This window comes from Natrix helvetica, assembly GCF_964273705.1.
Source record: "Natrix helvetica genome assembly, chromosome: 5".
In the NCBI taxonomy this organism is placed as follows: Eukaryota; Metazoa; Chordata; class Lepidosauria; order Squamata; family Natricidae; genus Natrix; species Natrix helvetica.
The window spans coordinates 64,136,681-64,163,131 of NC_138551.1; the positions used below are offsets into that span (position 1 = coordinate 64,136,681).

The window sequence follows — 26,451 nt, forward strand, 5'->3', positions numbered from 1 at the left end:
AATTGTTAGTTTCTAATAAGAACTGTTTAGGAAGCATTATTGATAAAATTATCCTTAATCCAAAGAATTTATAGAATAGGATTCCAGTTCTGTCTCACCTCAGATTAATTCATTGTTATTAGCTATCTAGTTTATACATCTCCCCATTTCACAAAACAAGTGACTATGGGCTTTAGGCATTGTGGTTCCTTCAGAACATAAAGGTGGAAGGCACCAAGACTTTAAGTTTAAGAAAAATTCAAAGATTTATATCTTTCTTATAATATGGTTCTTCTAATCCTAGCCCTGTATGATACTAATATGTGTTTCTATGATTTCTTTTTAGTAACAGTGTCAAGACAACCTTGTGGTGGTTTTCTTGGGTATCCATCAGGATCATTTAAAAGTCCAAATTATCCTTCTGACTATCCAAACAATGTGGACTGTGTATGGGAAATACAAGTTCAAAACAACTACCAAATAAGACTTTCCTTTCAGAATTTGCTGTAAGTTAAAGCTGTTTTTAATGCATGCATCACGATACCGAGACTGGTTTATTAAATAGATGAAGATGAGCTCACATTACAGAGTGCATTTTTCAAAATGCAATCAGATTGTAAACTTGAGGCAATGGATTTGGCCAGAGGTAATTAGTTAAGCCATGGTAGAAGTTTAGCTTCTACCATGTTAAGGGTAGGGTGACTCAGTGGCTAAGACACTGAGCTTGTCGTTCAGAAAGGTTGGTAGTTCGAATTCCTAGCACCGCGTAACGGCGTGAGCTCCCAATACTTGTCCCAGCTTCTGCCAACCTAGCAGTTCAAAGGAATGTAAAAAATGCAAGTAGAAAAATAGGGACCACCTTGGTGGGAAGGTAACAACATTCCATCCGATTACGAAGACGTCTTCAGACAGCACTGGCTCTTTGGCTTTGGAACAGAGATGAGCACCGCCCCCTAGAGTTGGGAACGACTAGCACATATGTGCGAGGGGAACCTTTGCCTTTAATGAAAGAAAAATAGGTCCAGGCTCCACACATGGAGAGGAACTAATCTAAAGTTTGATCCAACGTTTGAAATGTTTAAATGGATTTTTTTCAGTCTCTAAAAATTAATATATGAAAATGATTTCAATAATTTCTATCTACTGCTTATACAAAGTTAGCTGACAAAAAATATTGAGAAGGGATGCGGTAAGAGGAGGAATGCTTAAATCAACGTGCAGACTTTGATTTCTCAAGTTTTGAAAGGTCCTGTTAAATCCTATGTCAGGTTCCAATTAATACACCCATTACAAATCGAACTACGAGGCATTGCATTTCCTCAAAGAACAAATTTATTTAGATATATCATCTTGGCACACTATTGGTGAAAGCCAGTACTGAAAGTTCCCAGGCTTTCCACCCCAATATAAGTAATATTTTTTTTCATTTTCCCAAACGAACAGTCACATTGTCCAACCAAGATGAGAGCTGGTTGCCTGGCGTCATCTCTCCTCCTCTTCCAGTCAGCCAGCCAGCCGTTGGAATGTACTTGACTCATGGACTACCTATGCTGTTTTGGCTGAAGTCTCTATCCTCCTCAGCTCTTCCCCCTTTAGCTCCAAACTGTGTCAAACTGAATTTATGTCAGAATCCTCAAGGAAACAAACATTCCCATGAGCCCAATCAAATTCAGGCTTGACACCCTATTCTTCAATACATTTTTTCTTCTTTTAAAGTAGCAGGGAGAACCTCATGAAATAGTTAATGTGACTTTTTGGAAGAAAGAAGAATTTCTAGAATTTTACCCATTCCAAAATATTTTCATGGAAAAAGTATATCCAGTTCCATGTTATTGGACTAATATGTCAGTGTTATATATTCAAATTTTGTGCCAAGTACATTAACATTTTTATCCAAATTATTGTTTGTTATAAATTGTCATCGTTACCACTGCCAATAGCATCGCCACAATTAATTGATTACTTAGTGAGTGGCCATTTCACCAGTTGAAGAGAATTGAAAATGGCTACCTTATATGAATTGGGAAGTTCCAAGTTCGAATATCATTTTTGTTATGTCTTCTTTTACTAGGACTAATCTCAGAGAGAATTTTACTATCTTAACACACACAAAATAAAGCTTCTGTCTTGGGGTATCAGAGTAAATGTATGAATTACAGTATTCCTGTTTTGCTTTCCAGGCTAGAAGAATGCAATACATCCAGATGCCGTTGTGATTATATTGAAATCTATGATGGACCTCTCCATACTGCCTCACTGCTTGGGAGAATTTGTTACGGCTACTATCAGACTTTTACATCAAGTTCCAATATGATGACGGTAAAATTCCATAGTGATGGTAGCGTTACAAGAAGAGGCTTCTTTGCAAACTATTACAGCACCTCTGCAGATCAAAACATAAGTAAGTATAACATTGTCATTCATTTTTCATTTACTGACCTTTTGAATATTTAGAATTTTATGAGAATTCTTAGCATCTTATTTAATCGTGGCATAATGAGACAAAATTAAATTAGTTTTTAATTCTTTCTTTTGGTGTACCCTAATGGAAGGTTTGTAAGGTAGAATAGGTTTGAACCACATACCTATACGCACAGACAATGGTACCTACATATTAGACAGTTGAACAAAATGTGAATATCCTTGGAATAAGGAAATGTGTAGTTTCAAACAACTAAGATTTATATTGTAGAGTGGCTATTATGTGATTTTCATGTGATCTAATACCTAACTTCGAGCCAAATTTCAGAAGCTGATTCTTAGCAAAGATTTTGTTGCACTATGATCATAATGCCATGAAAAAGTATTCCAATTCCAATTAATCAACTTAGTGTTCTTGATTATTTTGAGCTTTCAGTTTATGTGCTTCAGAGAATAAGCATTTTGGTCATATATTTCACCTTCAGTTTTTGACAGACCTTTAAGAATGGAGTTAGATATAAAAGAAGTCAAGCAGAACTATGCCCAATGAGTTCAGTATCCTGATGTAGACATGTGTGGTGTATGGTGGGCAAGACCTAGAGACTGTTTTTTATGGTTGCCTGGAAAGCATCTTTCTGACCTGCTTTCAATTTAAAGCAAAAGTTATTAAAATGCAGAATCTGTAAAATTATTTGGCAGGCAAAATGTTATTTTGTGCTGAGGTGGTGTTAGATTCATAAAACAAGCATAATAATAAATTATTGCCATACATACTGTATGTATTTCAGTGCAGCAATAAGATTTCTTTTTCCTCCTTGACAGCTCTTGCTTGTCAGCCGACTTATATGGAAGCTGTAATTAGCAGAAGTTATCTGAACTCTCAAGGCTATAATCCATGGAGTGTCAGCTTGATGGATCCAAACTGCAGACCGAGGATCACACAATATTATGTTATATTCAACATACCATATAATGGTTGTCGGACCAGAAGAGATGTATGGAGACTTCTTAGAACATTTTTGCTGCATGACTCACTCATTCATTAATTCTTTCATTTTTTTCGTTAAAGCAGAAGTAGGGGGCATTCAATCATTCAGGGATTTATTTAGGACAATGCTCCAAATTTAAATGTGTTTGTGACAAATAGCAGGAGCTCAAAGCACAATGATTGATAGGAACATTTGCTCCTCTGTAGACAATCATTTCTCTATTTTCTTAGCTATACTCTCAGTGTAGATTAGTTTTTCATGGGCGTTTTGAATATGGGAATGCCTTCTGGCCAACATCTATTGGCACAGTCAATATTGTTATAGCATCTCTAACATGATTGGCCCAAATTAAAAAGGTCTTATATCAATTGCTTCATGTTTCAAACAGGTTGATGTCGATACGATTACATATTCAAATGAAATCTCAGCAATTGCCCCTTCACAACACATCATAAGAAGGATACCAGATCTTCTTGTGCATGTCAACTGCAAGATGCTTCAAAACACTTGGATAGAGACAGTGTATATCGCTCAGCAAACCAAAGAGATCAATGAAACGCAATATGGCCAATATAGTGTGAACCTTACATTTTATGACTCATCCTTCTGGAAACCAGTGAACAATATGCCTTATTATGTCGTATTAAATCAAAGGTTATATTTACAAGCTTATCTCTACAGTTCTGATTCCAACCTGCAGCTGTTTTTGGATACTTGTACAGCATCACCCTATTACAATGATTTTACAACCCTAACTTATGATATTATCAGGAATGGGTAAGGACTTCATCTTCTTTCAGACTATTTGGTTTTGTGGGAAAATGTGGAAGTACATTAATTTTGTTTGCTTTTAGTTTTCCAAATATCTATACGGTATCGTTATTTGATAATTAAAATATGCCCAATCCTGCTAGGTAGATCAGACCAGAAACAATATTCACAATCCCATTGCAATTGTGTCTTCATGTCAATAGGATTCTCTCCCTCTCTTTTGGAGTTTGCATGTAACATAATTCTGGAAGTTTTGAAGTTTGCATGTAACGTAATTCTACATAACATTATGGCAGGCCAAAATTTCTAGAAATATTGCACAGTTATACTAGACCATATCTAACAGAAAATTATTTGTAATACATTTGAAATCTCAGGATCATTCTGACCTTAAAATTTTCCCCTCATATAGGAGGATAGGGATTTGTCCCTAATTTGTGTTAAATTTTCTGCAGAGGATTCACTTTTGCTATGGGCTTGAATGTGGTAAGCCACAAAAGCGTTACTAATATCATTCCCATCTACCACTTTACTTCCATCATGATGTAGCTCACCTAATGTTCTACTTTCCATCTCTATTCTGCTAACTGTGTGTGTGTGTGTGTGTGTGTGTGTGTGTGTGTGTATATATACTGTGGCCTTTATTTATTTATCAGTACAATTACAACACACACACACACATATATATATATATATATATATATATATATATATATATATATATATATATATATATATATATATATATATATATATATACACACACCCACAGCATGAACAAACGTGATGATACCTCCCGCCTACCAAACATCTGGAAACCAGCCCTAGCCAACAAAAGAACACCACCCACCACCCAAGCTGTTAAAATACAAAACAACAATGCACACACAACCTGCACCAATCAGCACCAATCTACCAATCATGATACAACCACACAACCAATCATTCCACTTACTGAAACAAAGCCAGCACCCCATCCCCTCCCACCAAGACTTACAGAAAGACGACAGCTCCGTTCCCATTTTAAGCCCACATTTTGAGCCCACGCTTGAAGATGGCAGGTGAGATCCTGCCGAAACGTTGCAAAGACAATCTCAACCTTACACGGGAAAAGACCCGAATACAACAAAACCAGCATATATATATATATATATATATATATATATATATATATATATATATATATATATATATATATATATATATATATATATATATATATATATATATATATATATATATATACATACATACATACATACATACATACATACATACATACATACATACATATATATATATATATATATATATATGTATATAAAATATATATATATATGCTGGTTTTGTTGTATTCGGGTCTTTTCCCGTGTAAGGTTGAGATTGTCTTTGCAACGTTTCGGCAGGATCTCACCTGCCATCTTCAAGCGTGGGCCCCAATCTCAACCTTACACGGGAAAAGACCCGAATACAACAAAACCAGCATATATATATATATACATACATACAAAAGGCAAAGGCTTAAAGCGGAAATAACCAAAGGCCCTTCCATTGGGAATATCTGTGCTAATTATCCAGGAATCCTGAGTACTCTAGAAAGTTCTGGGCCTTTTGATAAAGAGATCCAGATAGCATAGATTTTCATTTGTTCACCTCTCTCTCTCATTCTCTCTGCTTTTGCTTTCCTTTTGCCTTATTTAACCAGTCAACTGTTTTTAAAGTAGCTACATTTAAACCAGGAATATGCAATCCAAGATCCTAAAAACAATAGATGACTCTTGAATTTTATATTGTTTCCTGTAGACCATCACAGATTGTTATAAGACTGTCATTGTTAATGCCACAGAAGGGAAATTCTTAAATAAGGGACTTATTTACATCAAACATATATGTCCATTAAATTAAGTCAAACATAATTCTGGCTTTCATCAGCCAAAGTACATCTTGGAGTACAGTCTGTAGCATGCTGCCAAGGGGCCATCTGTGGATTTTGACCTTAAAGAATTTAATTACAGCAATATTTCCTTGAGATTAAAATCAGAAGGCATTCCAGTGACATGGGTTACATGTGAAACTTTTATTCATTTCTGAAACCGAACCACTGCAGTGTTCCTTGTTCCTGGTAAATAATTCTGAATCAGAATATATGTGTATTGACAAATCATTTGGCAAGTAGTTTGGATAGTCTTTTTCATCAAAATTTAAAGTTTATTTGTTCTGGCATTATGTCTATTTTGAATTGACATGATAAAGATCAAGTTGCTATGCATCTTTTACTTTTCTTGAGAAAACTTAAAATCGAAAGAACAGTAAAATATCATATGCTGAACATTACCCAGAAGCAGTGGCACTTAATCAGAGCCTTCATTTATGCCTTCAGGTTGGCAAACCAGAGCATGATTTTTACATGCAACCTAATCATGGTTGTGATATTCTTGAGGTCTGATAAGACCAAAGACTCTAAATCATATAGGGTAAATTTGAACTATGCCATGAGTGGTGCTTGATTCTTAGTGAACCTATTGACCTATCCATGTAGTTTTCTCTGAATAATACCAGCAGGCAAAATCTTGCTTAGCTTTCTGAGGTCAGTTAAGCTTGGCTAGTTTTTCCACTTAGCTTAGCAAATGGGATAAAAAGCAGCCTAAGAAGATTAATAAAATACGTGAAACAAGATTATAACATAATAAACAGGACTATGGTTTAAATTGTGTGCATAGCAGTAATTAATAAGTGAAAACTATAAGTCCCTCTGTACATTTATTGGATAAATTGAATTTCCCAGGAAGGGTCATCTGATATAAAATATGTTACATCTTAGTATAAACAAAAGCTCTACACTTAAGAATTTTACTTATTTATTTATTTTTTCCTGGCACATTACTTCTTTCTTCAACAATGTATAAATAGATGTCTTGAAGAAGGTCAAGAGAAAGATTCCAATGTCTCAGTTATTCAAAGCTGGTTTTCTTTTTCTGAATTGTCTTGATTTCCCACGAAATTCTGTACTATTTGCGAGTGTCATTGGGGATAGCAGCCACTAGAACATATTGTAAATAATGATTTTCATAAGTTGATTTATGTGTGTATGTATGTATCTGGTCTGAAATGAATACAAATTCACTTAATTAGATGACATTTGCAATTATGTGATTGTTTTCTTGTGTTGCCAAAGCATGTTCAGCACTTCTAAATATTAACAATTCAAATGTGAGAAATTAATAACATACTGCAGGGGTGTCCAAAGTTCCCAAGTTTGGACACCCCTGAAATACTGTGTCTGAAATATTGGAGGTATTCATTGGGATGATGGCATCCAGGGAAGGGGAAGGGGATGTCAAAAGAGGCAAGGAGACGATCAAGACCCTTTTGTAATGCATCAAAGTCACAATAACACTCTTGTCTGTTTTGACTTCCCTTCTCATAGATGCCAGTGCTGGAACTCAAATAAAGTGATATTTTTCATATTCAGATGTTTTTAAGACTCTCTCAGAGAAAGTTCATTATTTGGGCACTGACATAAATGGATTCAATTGGATGTATCAATATTATACGGGATGCTATTTTATTTTTACTTCCATACACAACACATTCATTGCATTGGGTTATTTTAATGTGAAAATTATGGAAAATAAATTGTATACATTAGAATATAATAAATGCAATAACTGGCATGCTAATTAATGACAATAAATCTTCCTTTATTATTATTTTCATGCAGGTGTGTCAAAGAATCTACTTATCAGACTCACTACTCCCCCTATAGAAACATTCTTCGCTTTTCCTTCCAAGCCTTTTCCTTCATGGGCAGGCACCCATCAGTTTACCTGCAGTGTAAAGTGGTGGTTTGCAGATCCAATGACTATTCCTCAAGATGTAATCGAGGCTGTCTGCCCCGATCCAAGAGAGATACAAGCTCCTATCAGGAAAACCTAGATGTCATTATTGGCCCCATTGAAGTTGTGAAGGATGGTGTTCAGAACAGAAACTTTGGTAAACTGAATCAAAACTTCTTTCATAGTTCTAAAAATAATCAGTGCCACTCAGTTCTTTCAAAATGATAGAGCAAGCAGCATGAAAAAATTGGGAGAATTGCTAGAAAGCAAGAAATAATTTGAAATTACTGACTATAACCACAGTCCTGATTACCGCTGCCTGTCCTGTAGCATTCCTTATTCCTGATGAATAATTTTCAATTCGGTTATATGCAAATTGACTTATGATTAATTGACCACTAATTTCTGGGATGTTTTTCTATCACAATTCAAGCAGATGATGTACCATCGTTTTCTTCTGATTTTTTTTTTTTTTTTTTGCAGAAGCAAAGCCAGAAGTCCAGGAAAATTTGGCAACTCCTGACTCCCATGTACCTTACATTATTGGTGCTGCTGTCCTTGCAGTCATTGCCATGACTCTTGCAGGAATTATTCTGAAAATCAAGTGGAAAAGATCAATTCCATATGAGATAATGTGAAGACTTAAAAGCTTCTGTTATAAGCCAGTGCTGAGTTAATTGTGATGCACTTAATTATTGGATGGAGTGTGTCCTCAACAGCAACACCAATATTTCTCTGATATATTAACATTCTTGTGATTTAGGTTGATTTTCCTTTTACATTAAAGTTAAGAATGAGAAAATACGGACTTGAAAAGTTCATTACATTTATAGTAGCAACCTGAAGAATACATTTCTATGGCAATTTGTTATATTCATGAACACACGAATGATTTAAATGTCTCTTCAGCTCTTCCCAGTCCAGGACAAAGATATGCAACAAACACATCTCTTATTTTTATTCTTGCTATTTAACTAAATAAAATACAATTTCACTCTAGTAGGAAGCTTGTTTCTAAAAGTTCTACAATTGTTATCAAGTTATATCCAGTCTGGCTAGCTTAACTCTGAGAAAAAAGTGTTGAAAGAGAGTGGCCCAACCCAGAATATAATAGTACAGCTGGGAAATTATTAATCAGGTACAGCAGCAACAAGAAAATATTGATGCATTTTTCCGAACTGCCAAGTATTTCTAGTGATTAAACAAAAATCAGGCAATGTAGTCTAATGATTATTTCTCAAAGAACAGCATGGTTAGCTAGTCAAATCTTTTGCCAAGAGTCAACGTTTGATCAGATAGTCCCTCAAGGCAACCCACAGGGCTGTACTCTTCACCGAACAACACCAGGAAGGGTTTCAAAAAAAGTTATATTGTAAACTCCTAAGAATATGAGAAATGTGTGGTTTTCCAAAGTATGTCCTGTAATATTATGGTTATTTATTCAGCTGACTAAAAAGATGCACAGTTAGATGCTCCTGGATCCTGGTAAGAAAGGGCTATGGAGAGTATGATGATTATATTGTTGGAAACACATACTTGAATATAATCCGTAGCACCCCTGGAAGAACTAGACAGAGTGAAAAAAAAAAGTTATACTAATAAAGGAGAATATCTGTAGTTCAGGGTTGAAATGAGGTGTCCTCGGTGCTCTCTGAGCTTGGTTGTTTTCTTGAAGATGTTTCATTAATCCAAACTAGGTAACATTATCAGCACAACTAGATGATGTCTAGTTTGAACAATGAAATGTCTGTAAGAAAATGTTCCAGCTCAGAGAGCCCCCAGAACCCCTCAAGGGTGTTAAAAGTAGGTGCAAAGTTGAAAAGGAAGAAGTTGCTTTATTCCTGCTGAATTTAGATATGTATATTTTTAAATAGGCCTCCGTCCAATAAATGGAGAATTTTCATTTTAAAAAATGTTCCTACACCCCAAATCTCTGTGCTTTCTCAAATAAAGGAGAATAAAGGCTCATGCATCATTCTTCCCTATTCTTCAACAACAGTTTTAAGAGTGAAGTCATTGGAATTGCATGTACATGAAGTTCTTTTTCAAGAAGCAGGGTGTCTGTTTTCATTTCAATGCATTTAAAAATATTTTTCCATTGTTAGCTTGTTACTTAAGTGGTCTCCTGAATTTCACTCAACAACTGTTTAAAACATGTTACACATATTGACAGCAATGTGTTAAGTAGCAAAGGATCAATACACTTACAGAATTAAGTAGAACTATCTATAAGACATCTGAAAGTTGATTCATGACAACTGGACTTCTTTTCCTGTTGGTTCAAAACATTTTGCTGCTTATCTAAGTAGCTTCTTCAGTGTCAATAAGACTGAAGAAGCTACTTGGATATGCAGCAAAATGTTTTGAATCAACAAGAAAAGAAGTCCAGTTGTCATGAATCTACTTCCAGAGTACTCTACCTGGATGACTGAGAATTTTCATCAATATATCTAGAAGATGTTTTTTAAAGTTGTGTTTAAAAAGATCAGAGATCGGCGTTCCTTGGTTGTGTGTGTGCCTCAATATATTTCACCATAACTGACCCTTACTATGCTCACATTCACGTCGATGAAGAAAAACTAGTGAATTTCCTTGTAAATATTTTTTTTGCAGCTGATAAAGATTAGTTTGTTTTAGATTAACAAATTTGCTTGAGTGATTTCTCATTTTTTCTTTGGCACTTGAAGTGCCAAGGCCTTGACTTCTCCTTGAACTGCCTTCAAACCTCTTCCTTATTTATTTATTCATTAAGTAATCATACAATTTTCCATTCTTAGCTTTCTGTACCACTTTATCTTTTCCATGCCAACATAAGTATGTCTTCCATCTTTGCCTTACTTAGTACTTGGCTTCAAAAAATTGTATTATTGCTACCTCTTCCTTGATTTAGCAGTTTTGAAATGCAGTTGAAAAGCAATTATCTCTGCTTTTGCATTATATTGTATCAATTTGATGAATGGATGACTACTAAGAGACTACGCACAAATATCCATAATAAGCATCCAGCAATAAATAAATATTCAGCAATAAGCATGGCCAGGATTAATAGGATCTGAAATCTTTCAGAAGAAACTTTAGTTCAATGAAGTTGGGATTGAATTACCTCACAGAATCAGAGTTCAGTCACAGCAGATATCATTCTGAATATCACACCATATAGCTGTTTTTAAATCACGATTTGAATTGCTATAAGGACTCAACAGCTTTAATTCTTCTGAGGTTTTCGTAGGCAATATAAACATTGCAACTTCTTTTCCATGGATGGAGAATATTCTTGGATATGAGCAGCTACTAGTTGGTTAATTATTTTATGCCTTCCAAATTATTTAAGACATTAAAAATTTCTAAGATTATTTGTACTATGTGTAATATTCATTCCCGAACTGGAGCATTTCAGGGAAAAACAGAACATTTTATGTTTATTCTGGAATATGCTGATCTAATTACTCTGAGGTTACTCTGGAAGGTTTTTAGAAGTTAAACTTCTAGAACAGAGTGGTTTGCAGTGCTCTGGAAATGCTCCGTTCCTGAAAAAGGACATTTCAAAATGTTACATTTCGAAGAACTACTTCTGGAAAACAAGTAACAATTCCTGGAATAGTTGGACCAATGAATTCTAAGGGAGAAGGAGGATATTGGACTATTTAGTGTTTCCCTAGAAAGTTCTGTTTTCAAAATGATGAGTTCTCCACATTGTCTAGGGTTGGATGGCCAATAAATTTAAAAATCAATGTTTTTTTTTAGCTCTTATTTAATGTGGCCTGCTATTATCTTTGCTTTTGTTAGACCTAATGGAAAATTAACATTCTTGTCAAAACAACTGAGAATTCATCTTAACTCTGATTGTTTGGAGTAGATTTAATTCTCCTAAGAATAAGTGCTTTATTAACTCTTATGGACAGTGACTCAAAGTGCTTTTAAGAATTGAGGAAGGATTCAGAAGGCATCTGAATGCCACTTTTTCTATGTCAACTTCTTTCTTTCTCTGTGACTTCCTATCTTTGTAGTGTTGTATCTCAACATGTAAGATGGATCTACTAACTAACACAAAAGAATTTCGAGGAGATCACAGCTGTGTATTAAACTATTCCTACAAGCAAAAATGGATTTATACCATTCTTATTTATACTCATCTGTCTGTCTATCTATTTACAGTATCTATCTATCATCTATCTATCATCTATCTGTCTACATAGATCTATCATCTCTTTCTATCATCCATCTGTAAAATCTTATCTATCTATCTATCTATCTATCTATCTATCTATCTATCTATCTCTATCTATCTATCTATCTATCTATCTATCTATCTATCTATCTATCTATCTATCTATCTATCATATATCATCAATATATCTTTATATACTTCGTGAAATGGTCTAATATACTCTGATGCTTGGCACCTTGAGTTTTTTTATAAACTAAATAAAATTTATAAATTTATTTTAAAAATAAAAATTGATAGATACAGATAACAGATAACAGAGTTAGAAGGGACCTTATAGGTCATCTAGTCCAACCCCCCACTCAAGCAGGAGACCCTACACCATTTCTGACAAATGGCAGCCCAACCTCTTCTTGAAAGTCTCAAGTGATGGAGGTCCCACAACCTCTGAGGGCAAGCTGTTCCATTGGTTAATTGTTCTCACTGTCAGAAAGTTCCTCCTTATTTCTAGGTTGAATTTCTCTTTGGTCAGTTTCCATCCATAATTCCTTGTCTGGCCATCAGGTGCTTTGGAAAATAGTTTGACCCCCTCCTCTCTGTGGCAGCCCCTCAAATATAGGAATACTGCTATTTCTACTATTCATTTTCTATTGTGGGAAAATGGGAGGGGGGATTATATGGAATTGGGTGATATGTAGCCATAATAACATTATTTTAGAAACTCCAGGTCATCCTTTGTCTCTGCACCTGGCCAGAATTGGATGGGTGGACTCTGTCTTGGTGACAGTGGAAGATTAGACCATGTGATGGATTTGTGGGTATTGGGGCAGGATCTTGAACTTTAAACTGGGTGAGAAAACCTGGAAGCTTTCAGATTCGGGTTTTCCCAGATGTGCCAACATGGCTCTCTTTATAAATTGGAACTTTGAAGAAACCTTTACCTCGGACTCTGATTTACTTTTGGATGCTATTTGGAACCCTGACATTCTCCCCTGGTCCTTCTTTTCACTAGACTAGCCATGTCCAGTTCCTGTAACCGTTCTTCATATGTTTTAGTCTCCAGTCCCCTAATCATCCTGGTTGCTCTCCTCTGCATTTTTTCTAGAGTCTCAACATATTTTTTATAGTGTGGTGACCAAAACTGGATGTAGTATTCTCAGTGTGGTCTACCTATACAAGGATACAAGGAACAAGGACTGAAATAAATATTTGATTTATTCTATTGGTACTGATTACTATTTCTCCATAGTCTGCTCTCTTAGACAAGATCAAATATGGGGAAGGATGAAATGATACACTTTTAAAAAACAAGTAATACAAGTTCTATCTATGGGATTGTATACATATCATCAGCCTGAACAGGATATTGAAACTTGGGCAACAGTCACCCAGCTTAGTATGGATGCCACACATTTCCACATTTGCTGTGATGAATTCTCCTCTTGGAAGCGCTTAGAACTTCTGGTGACTCTGATAGATCCCCAGAAGAATCTCATTGAAAGAAGACCTCAGGTATCATGTATAAAGTCAGTTCTGGGAACTCTGCAAAGGAAGGTTCAGGGTCAGATTACAGTGAGACATAAGGTCTCAGTGAAAAGTTGTTAAACTCAGGCAGCATAGGCATTTGAGTGTTTAAACCAGAAACATAGTAATATAAGTATATGCTCCTGAATGAACTTCCATATTTGTTGGCAGCTAGAGTTAAATCATATCCCAGGAACTCTGGTTTTATAAATGCTCAATTGCCAACAGCCAATGTTGGATCAAAAGTCTATACAATAGCATTTGATCATGTTTTGTAGACTTTATTCGTTTACTGTATTTATTTACTCACTCACTCACTCACTGAAGCCTTTTCTCTAAACTCTCAGACTAACTGTGTAAGAATACTTTTAGCCAGGAAGGCACACACCCAAAAATCTCACTTAAATCCAAAGGAGAACTTGCTGTTCTTCACCGTGCATTGCTTCTAGAATCACAGCACAGTTACTTCCCGTTTGTTAGCAGCATTGCATGTCCCATCAAAGCTATGCCCAACGAGATGACTGCTTTTATAATTAGATACTCTGTGGACTTTCTCAATACAATGTTTATGAAGGAGCAATTCTTGTTACAGATACATTGAAACAGCTGTTTTAAGAAACTGAGTGGGATGATATTGGCTGATTGGTCTTTTTAAGCTTGACATCTTTTTCAGTTTGTGACTCAGACTGACCACTTTATTTTGCTTAATAGCCATTTGCATTGACTCTCACAAAACCTGTGTGCAAACAACCTTGGGTTCAATCTCTGCCTTCAAATTCCTGTGGGTGTTTAACTGTATTATAACCTTGATTTTGCTAGCAGCCAAAATACCTAATTCTATTGCTACCTCTGAGATAGGACAGGGATGGAGGAAGAACGTGCATTACTCTGTTCCTTGGTGTATATAAAAATCCTGTTAAGTTCTAATGCCTAAGCAGGAGTTATACAGAATGCAGCCTCGATGAGGTATGACAAAAGGAAAATGATCTACTTAAGGTGAATCTGGGAGAATCTTTGCAAATTCTCATGCGTTTTCACCAAATAAATATGAAAGTCCTTAAAATATCAGAAATGGTTTGTAATACAGATTGGAGTATTTTGTACTTTAAAGAGAGAAAACCAATTTCCCTTTGAACATACTGAAGTAATGTCAGGAGTCAAATTCTATGATGCAACTGAAGGAAAATGCCCTCTTATGTGGTCTCTTCCAAACATGCCACAATTTTATAATCCCCTTGGATATGAAGAATATTGCCATATACGCATAGTAGTTAGGAGGATTTATGGTATTCTGTTACAATTCATTTGATACCACCTGAAATCCTTAGATTTTTGCCTGCTTTCTTCCTGGAAAATATCTCTTACCCCCAAAAAAGAGGAAACAGGATGACGAATCTGGGCTTCATTTTCAAGACTATTTACACAATAAACAATATAGAGTATTAAACAAATATAGAAATTAAAAGATAAGGAAAATATCATTTGTATGCACCTATAATGTTGGCACTGTTTAACAAACATTGTTTGTCATCTTGAAGTAATTTCCAGATCACTTCCTTTTCATCTGAGCTGTTGAGAAAAAAATGCAGATCAAGTTTCAGATTCTGAACTGTATATATTCACAGATGATCCCTGCCACAGGATTACTGTTCTAAATTCTTGGAATCTTCCCCCAAGATGGATCACACACTGATTTTTCTTTGGGTGCTGCTACTTTCAGCCACAGGTAATATGCGGGGTTTGATGTGGGCAAAGAGATACTTGGTACCAACAAAGGAGAATATTTGTAACTCAGGGTTGAAATGAAGGGTCCTTGGTGAGCTTGGTTGCTTTCTTGCAGATGATTTATTAGACAAACTAGGTAACAACATCAGTGCTCAGAGTGTTTATCAGTGCTCAGAGAGTACCAAGGACCCCTGAAAGGCATACCTATTTCATTCTCTCCTTATATAAGGTTGGAAATGAGCTAAATAATAATGAAGAACTGAAAAACAGGCTATTTAAATATTTTAAAGCAATGATTACAATGTAGTTGTCATTTTAGTCATTCTAGCAATGACTAGAATGTAGTCTACTGCAGTTTTCTTGGGAACATTGTGGATATTTCTTTTTGAGATCCCCTTCCCTTCCTAATCTAGCTAAAAGCCATAGGATTAACAGGTAACCCCTATCCAAGTACTGGACTATGAGTCTCCAAAATCAGCTAAAGTCTCCTAAGTGGTGCTACTGTCTGGGACAGTTATGATTTATTGAAACCTATTTCATCAGTCAGACTATAAAGTTGGTCTACAGGTTGTGGGTAGACTCAATAATTAGCTAATGTTAGTCATAATTGAACCAGAACTTTACTTACGTAGAAATAACTAAATAGCAGAAATTGAATTGAGACACTTGAATGGCATTAAGTTATGAATTTCACTGAAAGCAGAAGGACAAGATAGACCTGGCTAACTTGTTTGCTTTGATTATTGTCTCAGTTTTGTGATTCTATCAGCAGGAGCCACAGACTACTCAATTCATCATATTTTCCCTAAAAGAACATTTCTGAGAAATATATCTTCAGCATAAGATGTAATCAGGGTAGCTTTTCCACTTTTATGTAATAAAAAGGGCATTATAAGGCTAGGGGTTTTCCTAACTTAGTAACAGATTTAAGCACAGCTTGTTGCACGTATATTATATATTGATTCTGCAGTAGCACATACTGATTTCGTCTTATGATAGATGATGGAATAAAGAATTTCTAATTAAAAATCAAGGATATCAATGATTAATTCAGCCAATGTAGTACTAATTGCTCAGTCAAATGTTGATTAGACCTTCCTTCCTTCTTCCTTCCTTAAATGATAATTATATTGAAAAATAATTTGATTTAAATTATTATTCTAAAAACCCACAAAATCACAAATTTGATAGCAAAACCAGGAGCTAAGATGTAGCTGGAATGGATGTTAGAAAAAATATTGGTCAGCCCTTGAAAGGTCTTCTTCTTAACTTATGCCAGCAGATGGTGATAAGAAGCCATTCTGCCATAAGAGTAGCAAACATGTGAAATAAAAATGCACTTATGCTTAATTGCCACATTTTATCATGCTGTTATTATTGTAGTAATGTAAATACAATTTTTTCTCTTCTTTTTCTATAATTGCCCAATGTGAAGAATAAACCTCCATGAAGCTACTTGGGGTGGGATGAAGACCATGCTTTGGGTGCCCGATTCAATAGATCTGATGCAATATGGCTAAGGCTGATGCCTTAAGAATTGCTGTGTAAAGATAATGAATCCAGGACTAAAAACCTCTTAGAATGATTTGGCCTTATTTTAGAATTTGTAATTAAAGTTAATTATGTGGCGTTCTATATTCTTTTCATTTTATTCAAGATATATTGCAAGAATGGTTAAAATGTATAAAAGACAAATGAGATCAAATTAATAGAACAAAAATGGTATACATTTCAGAAATATGTGTACTGCTTTTCCATGAATATTTACCAATTCTGATTTTATTGTAAATTGAAATGCCATAAGCTTCTTCAACTCAGTATCCATCTAAATATCTTTGAATAAACATTCCAATCATTTCAATCAGAATTATTATGCTAGATAGGAGAAGAGTATTTTACCTAAATTCTGTGTCTTTCTTAAATGGAAGGACTCGTTCGTTTATTACTATTTACAGGATAGGTTTATAATTCCTATAACAATATATGCTGATACAGGGGTGTCAAACACGCATCATTACAGCGTCATGACATGACATACTGTGACTTTTCCTCCCTTCGCTAAACCAGATGTGGCTGTGGCCAGCGCGTGACGCGTCCGTTCCATGGGCTGCGAGTTTGACACACCTGCTACAATAGATATCATATGCAAAACATCATATGTATATTTAAACACTAGGATATAAAGCCAAAAACCCAGTAATTAGTTAATAGTAATTACCAAGATTCAAAGTGGATTGATACATGCCATATTTGGTATAAAACAAATCTCACACTATAATCAACCAAATGTTTAATTTGGAAATGTTCAGCTATCATTCTCAATATGTGAGTTGGTATTTACAAAATGAATAAAGCAATATTGTAAAGTTTGGTATATATATTTCTTGTGTGAATATAATCATTTCTATCTTTTCAAAATGCTTTAGATTATGGTGTAATATACCAGGGATATCAGAAAGTATACAGATGTTCATTCCTGTAGCTCAAATGTAGTAGATAATTGTTCTACATCTAGAAGTAAAGTAGATTAATCTAAATTCCACACAATAATACAGTCAGTCAACTCTATAGTGCCTACCAAATGCCATTTTGTTTTCCAGTCTGGATTGAGTTTACTTATTACTCAAGCTATTGCAGAATATTGATCTGAGAGGAATATCTATGCAATCAAGAGATTGACTTACAGTACACAAGTGATTAAAGATTACCCAATATTTATGTCCCAATATTTATAAGCATTACTTAGAATTCCATTAATTTTTTTTCAGATTATACGAGCCTCACTTTGGATTCTGGCTGGATGCTAATAAGAAGAATAAATAGCTAAATAAAGGGCAGGAAATACATAAAGGGGAAATGTTAAGGTTGGATAACAGAAGTGACAGGGTTACAGTACTTAGTATAGGCTTTATTGTCATTGTACAAAATAAATACAATTAAATAGGTTGTACTGGGACATGATCTCCAAAAATGTAGCAGTGTGTTTGCTTATTAAATATTTCCCCCCAGCATCTACAGTATCTGGTAAGTGTTGTTCTTCTATTAATGGAATTGATTCGATGCCACAAATTTCTTTAAATCTTATGAAGTAGGTACAGAAGAAAGGAACCAGGGCATGGTCTATGTAAACTTTCTGCTCGTGCTCATATTAAATAAGTTTTCTTTTCTTTTCTTTCTGCAGCATCTACGGTATCTGGTAAGTGTTGTTCTTCTAATGGAATCGATTCAATGCCATAATTTTTCTTTAAAGATATGAACCTTGTGAAGTAGGTACAGAAGAAAGGACATTGCAAAATATACACACTCTTCATTGTTTCCCCTTAGCCTTGAGAAAGCTGACCAGGTTAAAGGGTTGGGAATGAATCACTCTCATTCAGGTGCTGCCAGCATAAATGGGAAAACAATTGTTTCATATTAAACAGATTACGAAATTCAAATGTTCAGTTCTTTCCTCTTGCCTTCTACTTTCTAAATACATCAGATTCATGAGCTTTTAATCCAGGTGATAAAGGTTCCAAGGTCAAGTGCTAGTTATGTCAGCTACAGTAGGGATATTTCAGTTTAGGAAGAAAAAAAGGGGAAACAAGGATAATACTATCCCCTCTGCATTTGTTGTTAATTATGGAATCAGCAACACTTGTCCTAAACCATCATCTCCTTTATTAGATGTCAGCTCCAAGTAATGCACCCATTCAAGACAGAACTCCAACACAGCCAGATTCCTCAATGAACAGTTTATTGGATACATCATATTGGCACCACTGGTGGAAACCAACTCTGAAAATTCCCATGGTTTTCACCTAATTAACAAGTGAAAGTTCCCCCTTTCCCCTAAGTCATCAGTCACATTGTCCAATTGAGGTGCTGGCCGGTTGCTTGGTTACTCCTCTCCTCTATTGGAATACCCTTGGTTCCCACAGGAAAAAGAATATTTTGATTGCAAAGCTGAGCTATCTAAGTTTTCCCCTCTCTTTCTTCCCCTCTGCCTTGTGGCAACCATGAAGCCTTAAAGATGGCCTTAGTCAGATTTGCTTCAGGGTTGACACTAGACTTGGCACACACAGAACCTGTACTCCCACTTCTTTCCATACATAGTTATTCTTAAGTACATACGCTACTTCTTACCTGTAGATCCCTCACTTGAAATTTCCAGGAAAATAGTAATAAAGATTTCTTGATTGTGTTTGCCAACAGGAAGTGTTGGGCCTGATCATCATTTATCAGAAGAGTTTTCCGTAACAGCCTTAGACCTAGTCTGTCCTTAACTTGATCAGCATTGTATTGTTCTATTTTTTTAAATACAAAAATGGATTTGACTACAAATCAATAAAATAAAGGTATTCACTGCACTGCAAGGAGTGAAAATTTTAAGGGGTGTGGAAAATCTATTCTGTCTATTCTACTTCTCTTGGTTCAAGAGTTCCCTTTCTCCCAAGTAACCAATAGCTGCAGATTAAAATTCTTATTTATTTTCTTCCATAAACATAATTCATTACAAACCAAACATCTGAGTAATAGATGCATGGGGATGAATAGTGTGATAATTTTTTCCCCATGAGTTACAAAGATGCCACTTCAATTTTTATTTCATTTCATTATGTTAGTTATATTATGGCAACTCATCTTAAACAAAGTGGCTGTGGCCAGTGTACAACCATTAAAATAAACCAATAAATAGATTAAAACAGTTATTTTTTAAAAAAAAAATCCTAAAAATACAAACAGTAGAGGAGAGATTAGATTGCAGGGTCTAATCTGGTCGGTCATTAGGACCAGAGGTTTAGTCTTCTGAGCTTTTGGACCCGTGGTGGAGCCCATCCTCACCACATTCTGGTAGAGAGAAGTTCCCTGGGGATGGACTGCAGCACACGTCCAAAAACTCAGAAGACAAAACCTCTGGTCCCAGTGACCGACTCTGGGACACGTATATTTGCCTTCATTCATGAGAGAGTAAATTAATCACAACACTAAAGCAATCTTAAGAAATCCCTGGTTCCATGGGACATTAGGCTTGACAACAAAGCCAGGCCTTGAGGGACTTATGTAACATAAAAAAGGATGGGGCTAACTCACTTCAGGAGGAGAATTAAACATGCTCCATGGTTGAGAAGGCCCATCTCCTAGAATCTGCCAGGCATAAGTCCCTAAAAGACAAGATCCGAAGTATGCTGTTTCTTCCAGATCTAATGGAATGGGCAGATGTACCGTAGTTGGGGAGAGCTGGTCCCTCAGATAACCAGTACGGTGCTATGAAGGACTTTAAAATTTAAAACCAGCACTTTGGACTGGCAATCATGCAGCTCATAGAGCACAGGTGTGATATGTGGTGTTGTAGGAGCACACATAACTGCTCACCACTGCTGCACTCCGCACCATCTGAAACTTCCAGATACTCTTCAAGGGCAACCCCATGTAGAACCTGTTACAATAGAGCCCAATTTGGAAGTTACCAGGGTGAACGTGTCTGTGAGCAGGGTTTCCTGGATTCTACCACAGATGTATTTGTGTAAGTCTTCTTCAAAGCTTTTAGTGCTCTGCTTATGAACTGGGTATGTTTAGCTTAAGAGAAAGAAGGACTAGGGGAGACATGATAGCATTGTTCCAATATCTCAGAGGTTGCCACAAAGAAGAGGGAGTCAAACTATTCTCCAAGGCACCTGAGGGTAGAACAAGAAGCAATGGGTGGAAACTAATCAAGGAGAGAAGCAACTTAGAACTGAGGAGAAATTTCCTGACAGTGAGAACAATTAATCAGTGGAACAGCTTGCCTCCAGAAGTTGTGAATGCCCCAACACTGGAAGTCTTTAAGAAGATGTTGGATAGCTATTTGTCTGAAACGGTATAGGGTTTCCTGCCTAGGCAGGGGGTTGGACTAGAAGACCTCCAAGGTCCCTTCCAACTCTACTATTGTATTATTATTATTATGATAGACCAGCAAGGAGAGTTTTAGTGAAGAGAAATGTATGCTGCCCTTCTAATGGTTGATTCCCTAAAGGTCATGTACACACACACAAACACCATAATATGATCAAACTAATCTAAGATACATTTTCCACTACATTTGAGGTAATAGCAAAATAATTCATCTTTATCTTTTTTCCTCTTTCCCCCTTCTTTTTAAAGGAGTAACTCCCGTGCCAACTGATCTTTCTGCAACAGGTAAGTAGAACATATACGTAGCATAATTCAGAAAATTAGTTTTGGCTATGCCAATCTTGTGAAACACTTTTTAGAATAATAATTCCCCAGCAAGCAATTGACATGCAAATATCCACAAGGTGTATGTGAGCTTTATTTGCAAATTTTAATTCGTTAAAAAGTACCTATTGCAAAATGCCTTGAATTGCCTTGCTTCCAGGCATTTTCATTTCACCAGTCTTTTGCTGTGCTGCCAATAGCATGAATTTTGTATTTCAAAACAGGACAGTCAAATATAGCTAATATACTGTAGGCCAGCTAGAGCGAACATTTTTTGGCTCACGTGCCATAAATGGGGGGAGCGCAGGGGGGTAGTATGCAGGCGTGCCGCACTTGTAATGCAATGTGCTACCTCCCAGTGCGCATGCACGCACTACAGGCAACCCCCCATTTTTTGCATGCTTTTTTTGCCCTCCCCAGGCTCCAGAGGCTTTATAGGAGCCTGGGAAGGGTGAAAACAGCCTCCCCCACCCTCCGGAAGCCCTCCGGAGGCTTGAGGGTCCTTCAGGATGCTTCCCTGAAGCCTCCAGAGCAGTCAAAACAACTCTCCAAGCAAACCGGAAGTCCGTTTCCGAACTTCTAGTTTGCCCATAGGGCCAATTTTTTGCACTCCGGAGGCTTCAGGGAAGCTCATGAAGCCTCCGGAGGGCCTCCGGATTGGCGGGGAAGACTCTTTTCACCCTTCCCAGGCTCCTATAAAGCCTCTGGAGCCTGGGGAGGGCAAAAAAGGGCTTTAAAAAGGGTGAATTCAGCTGGCCAGGGCGCACATGCGCGCTGGCCAGCTGACAGGGCAGTGCCTTGCGTGCCCTGAGAAATGGCTCCGCGTGCCACCTGTGGCATGCGTGCCATAGGTTCGCCATCACTGCTGTAGGCAATATTATAAGACATGCTAAATCTTTGATCAATACAATTACGCTTAATGCTTGGTCTTCACAGAAAATAAAACTTACCCGGGAAAGGGCACACTTTTACTTCTTATAGCTGTGCCCTAATGATTTCATTGTATTATATTTTGGTCTATGTAAACTTTCTGCTTGTGCTGATTATCATGAGACCAAAGTGACCAAGATTGTAAGGCATAAGAAACAATAAGATTTTTTTTTTAAATGAAAAATGAGATTTAAAAACCCACTGTGCTTATAGGAACAGCTTCAGCAACAGTGCAGCTGGTAGTTGTGTTTTTGCTAAGAGGTATTAGATATGATATATTTCATTAAATATATACAGAAGCCAAAATACTAATCAATTAATATTAAATTAAATTCACAATTCTTAAAATAAGCTAATGTATACATTTTCACCATAACATTTATAGTTGTACAATAAATATTATATAATTTAATATATGATGAAATATGACATTCTACTGTTTTTTCTTCTTCTTCTTTTTGATAGCTGAAACTGGATGTGGGGGCTCGTTCTCAGATGCCTCAGGCTCATTTTTTGGCCCATATTATACTGCAGGCAATAGACAACAAACGTGTGTCTGGAGAATTAACTCCCCGGAGCACTATCCAATAAGAATAAACCTTGATTATATAAGGTAAGTATTTTTCTTTCAAATCTCATTCAGCCATTTCAATCCCTGCCGTTTCATTGGCTTTTTTGCATGAAAGGGGAAACAAAAGTGTTTTCCCTCAATGACGCTCTGTTGCCCGGTCCATGATTACTTTTGTCTTTTTTCCTCTTCAGCTTAGACTGTGCTACTGAATATATTGCTGTCTATAAGGGAGAACCACAGACGTCAGCTCTACTTGGGAAAATATGCGAAGGAGAAAGGACATTTTTCTCTTATTCAGGCCAGATGACCTTGGTACTATACAGACATTCTGATAGAGAAGGTCAAGGCTTCATTGCATTTTATGATGTAGGAGGTAAGCATGCTACCTGATCAGTAGTGAAATCTAAAACTTTTTCCTATGGGTTCTGTGGGCGTGGTTTGGTAGGCATGGCTTGGTGGTCATGTGACTGGGTGGGCATGTCTTGGTGGTCAGGGTCATGTGACCGGGTGAACTCAAAAACCAACTTTCACACTTCACACAAAAATAACACAAAAGCCACACAACTGACTCACACACAATGCAAAAGCACACAAAATGGCCCCTGCAACAACAAGCAGGAACCTCACAGAGCCACAAAGAGATCAAAAACCAACTTTCACACTTCACACAAAAATAACACAAAAGCCACACAACTGACTCACACACAATGCAAAAGCACACAAAATGGCCCCTGCAACAACAAGCAGGAACCTCACAGAGCCACAAAGAGATCAAAAACCAACTTTCACACTTTACACAAAAATAACACAAAAGCTACCCAACTAACTTACACACAATGCAAAAGCAGCTGGACTTCACACAAAATGGCACCTTGCAACAAGCAGGAACCTCACAGAGTTATGGTTAGGGTTAATAGGTAGTAAAAAATGCTTTTAAAAAGCAAAAAAGGGAGGAGGAAAGCATTTTTTTATTACTGATTCGGGGAACCAGAAACATTTTTTATTACCGGTTCCAGCGAACGGGGTAGAACTGGTAGCATTTCACCCCTGCTACTGATCCTGTTTAATGAAAAGAAGAATAAGGGGTGACATGATAGCAGTGTTCCAATATCTAAGGGGTAACCACAAGAACAGGGAGTCAAGCTATTCTCCAAAGCACCAGAAGGCAGGACAAGAGGCAATGAATGGAAACTAATCAAGGACACAAGCAACCTAGAACTAAGGAGAAATTTCTTGACAGTGAGAACTGTCTAATGGAATGACTTGCCTCCCGAAGTTGTGTGTGCTCCAACACTGGAGGTTTCTAAGAAGAAATCAGATAACCATTTGTTTGAAATAGTAAAGGGTTTCCTGCCTGAGCAGGGGGTTTGACTAGAAGACTCCAAGGTTCCTTCCAACTCCATTATTCTGTTATTCTGATACTTGCTGCTATGTTTTTCCTACCATGGGATAATTTTGCTTTACATTATTATACATATCTTTCTTTCTTTGCCTAATCTCAGAAAGCAGAACTCTAGCAATTTGAGATTTCAGATTTAGATTTCTTATCTCTTTGAGATAAGCTTCCATTCAGCATTAAATCCCATGCAGAGAAATTACACAAAAATCACCCTATCTCAGTTTGGGAAGGGTGCCCATTTTTCAAAACTCTATAGTCAAAGATGATGCCCAAATTTATGCCACATTGAATGCTTTCAAAATGCACAGTAATTTCTTTTCTATTTTTGCTTCCTTCCAGTTAGGACTAGAAGAGGATTGGGGAAAGGGTTTTTTAGCAATACTCCTTCCACCCTTGATAGCATGTACTAGGACTGCGCTATCACTGTGGTCAGGAAAAGAAGGAAGTGTGCAAGCAACAAGAAAATATCCTGGCTTCTTCTAAAGTCCTTTTTGAAGTCTTACATATTGGCAAGGAAGAGTAGATTTGTAGAACTTTCTAGAATAGGAACGTGCAAGCCACAGCCCTGAGCCTCCTTTAGCCCCAGAATTCTTTTATCAGTGGTGAGATTCAAATTTTTTTACTACTTCTGTGGGCGTGGTTTTGTGGGTGTGGCAAGGGAAGGATAGTGCAAAATCCCCATTCCCTCCCCACTCTCAAAATTTTCGCTACCGGTTCTACAGAACCTGTCAGAACTGGCTGAATACTACCTCTGTTCTTAATCCATCCCATTGTGAACATATATAGCTTCCTTCTTCTTCTTCAGTTGAAGATGATGCACAGGAAATTTCTTTCACATAGGAGACTATGCCACACATTTACTAGGTGTATTTTGCAAGCTGGGTTTAACGGTAACAATATTGTGTTATTATTGCCCAGATTATTAAAACAGATGGACCATTTACAAAGTTCGCGCAGCTGCTCTGAAAAATGTCCCCAGCTGTCTCAGCACAAATGTGGATGCCGAATCACTTCATCTTATTGGTGAATCCAAAGGAAATGTTGCACGTTCCTGTACATGCACGCATACACAGCTTTGTGCATTTGGGTCTCTAATATATATTAGCACTGGGACTTTTTCATATACTTTGCATGGCCCTATACCACAAAAAACAAAGCACCCAAAATCTGAAATCCAATATTACTGTTATTTCTGAGAAGAATTCTTGGGCTAATTAGTCCTTAAAACAAGCAAAACATGATTGCAGTTGAATGCTTTATTCACCAGCCCAGAAAATACAACCTGATGCTATAGGGTAGTGGACCATAGTAATGTCAAGGAGCATCCTCCCCCAGTTTGCTTTCTGGCTAAACTCTCCATGACAACAGTTTTATAAATCACTGGGTTCCCAATAGTCATTTTGTGAGATTGCTTTTGAAACAATCTCAATCTGCAGGTATCTGCAGATATGCTGCAGTCAGTCATAGAAAGATAGAAAACTGATGGCAGAAAAAGACCTAGTGCTTTATAGCATATGCCATTTGAGGGGGGATGTTTGCTTTCTTTTTATTTATGTATTCTTTTTATTTATGTATTTATGCTTCTTAATTGTTACTTTTACCTTCATCAACATCACCCTCACCTCTTCATTATGTAGAATCACATGTGTCTCATCAAAGGAATCTTATAAACCCCTAAACCGAAAGTGGCTTCCTTTGTTTCTTTATAGTCTTATAAAACTCTTATTCCAAATGGACAGGAATGTTTTCACAATTTATCTGTGCTAATTGTAGTCATTTTGAAATTATTTTATTCAGTATTAATGGTTCTGTCCTTTCGAGCTGTGTTTTTCATCTTGAAAACTTTTAAGATGTCTGGACATCAACTCCCAGAATTCCCAGGCCAGCGTGCTGAAGTCCATATATCTTAAAGTTAGTAAGGTTGAGCACTTAGAAAACAACAA

General features: G+C 36.5%; 2 protein-coding genes across 2 annotated transcripts in view; both read left to right on the plus strand.

The window, feature by feature from the left end:
* Window positions 1-9,919, plus strand: part of LOC309392639 (scavenger receptor cysteine-rich domain-containing protein DMBT1-like) — a 48,921-nt gene extending 39,002 nt beyond the window's left edge. Inside the window, exons 13-18 of the mRNA XM_081954069.1 lie at window positions 326-485; window positions 2,160-2,380; window positions 3,223-3,395; window positions 3,778-4,166; window positions 7,882-8,153; window positions 8,480-9,919. Of these exons, the coding sequence (XP_081810195.1) occupies window positions 326-485; window positions 2,160-2,380; window positions 3,223-3,395; window positions 3,778-4,166; window positions 7,882-8,153; window positions 8,480-8,634 (1,370 nt within the window). The 3' untranslated portion in view covers window positions 8,635-9,919. The remainder of the gene's footprint in view (window positions 1-325; window positions 486-2,159; window positions 2,381-3,222; window positions 3,396-3,777; window positions 4,167-7,881; window positions 8,154-8,479) is intronic.
* Window positions 9,920-18,367: 8,448 nt separating this feature from the next.
* Window positions 18,368-26,451, plus strand: part of LOC309392640 (scavenger receptor cysteine-rich domain-containing protein DMBT1-like) — a gene marked incomplete at its 5' end in the record, with an annotated part of 33,702 nt that continues 25,618 nt past the window's right edge. The window contains 5 exons of the mRNA XM_081954070.1: window positions 18,368-18,434; window positions 18,592-18,606; window positions 21,534-21,569; window positions 23,004-23,151; window positions 23,301-23,482. Coding sequence (XP_081810196.1) covers window positions 18,368-18,434; window positions 18,592-18,606; window positions 21,534-21,569; window positions 23,004-23,151; window positions 23,301-23,482 — 448 coding nt within the window. The remainder of the gene's footprint in view (window positions 18,435-18,591; window positions 18,607-21,533; window positions 21,570-23,003; window positions 23,152-23,300; window positions 23,483-26,451) is intronic.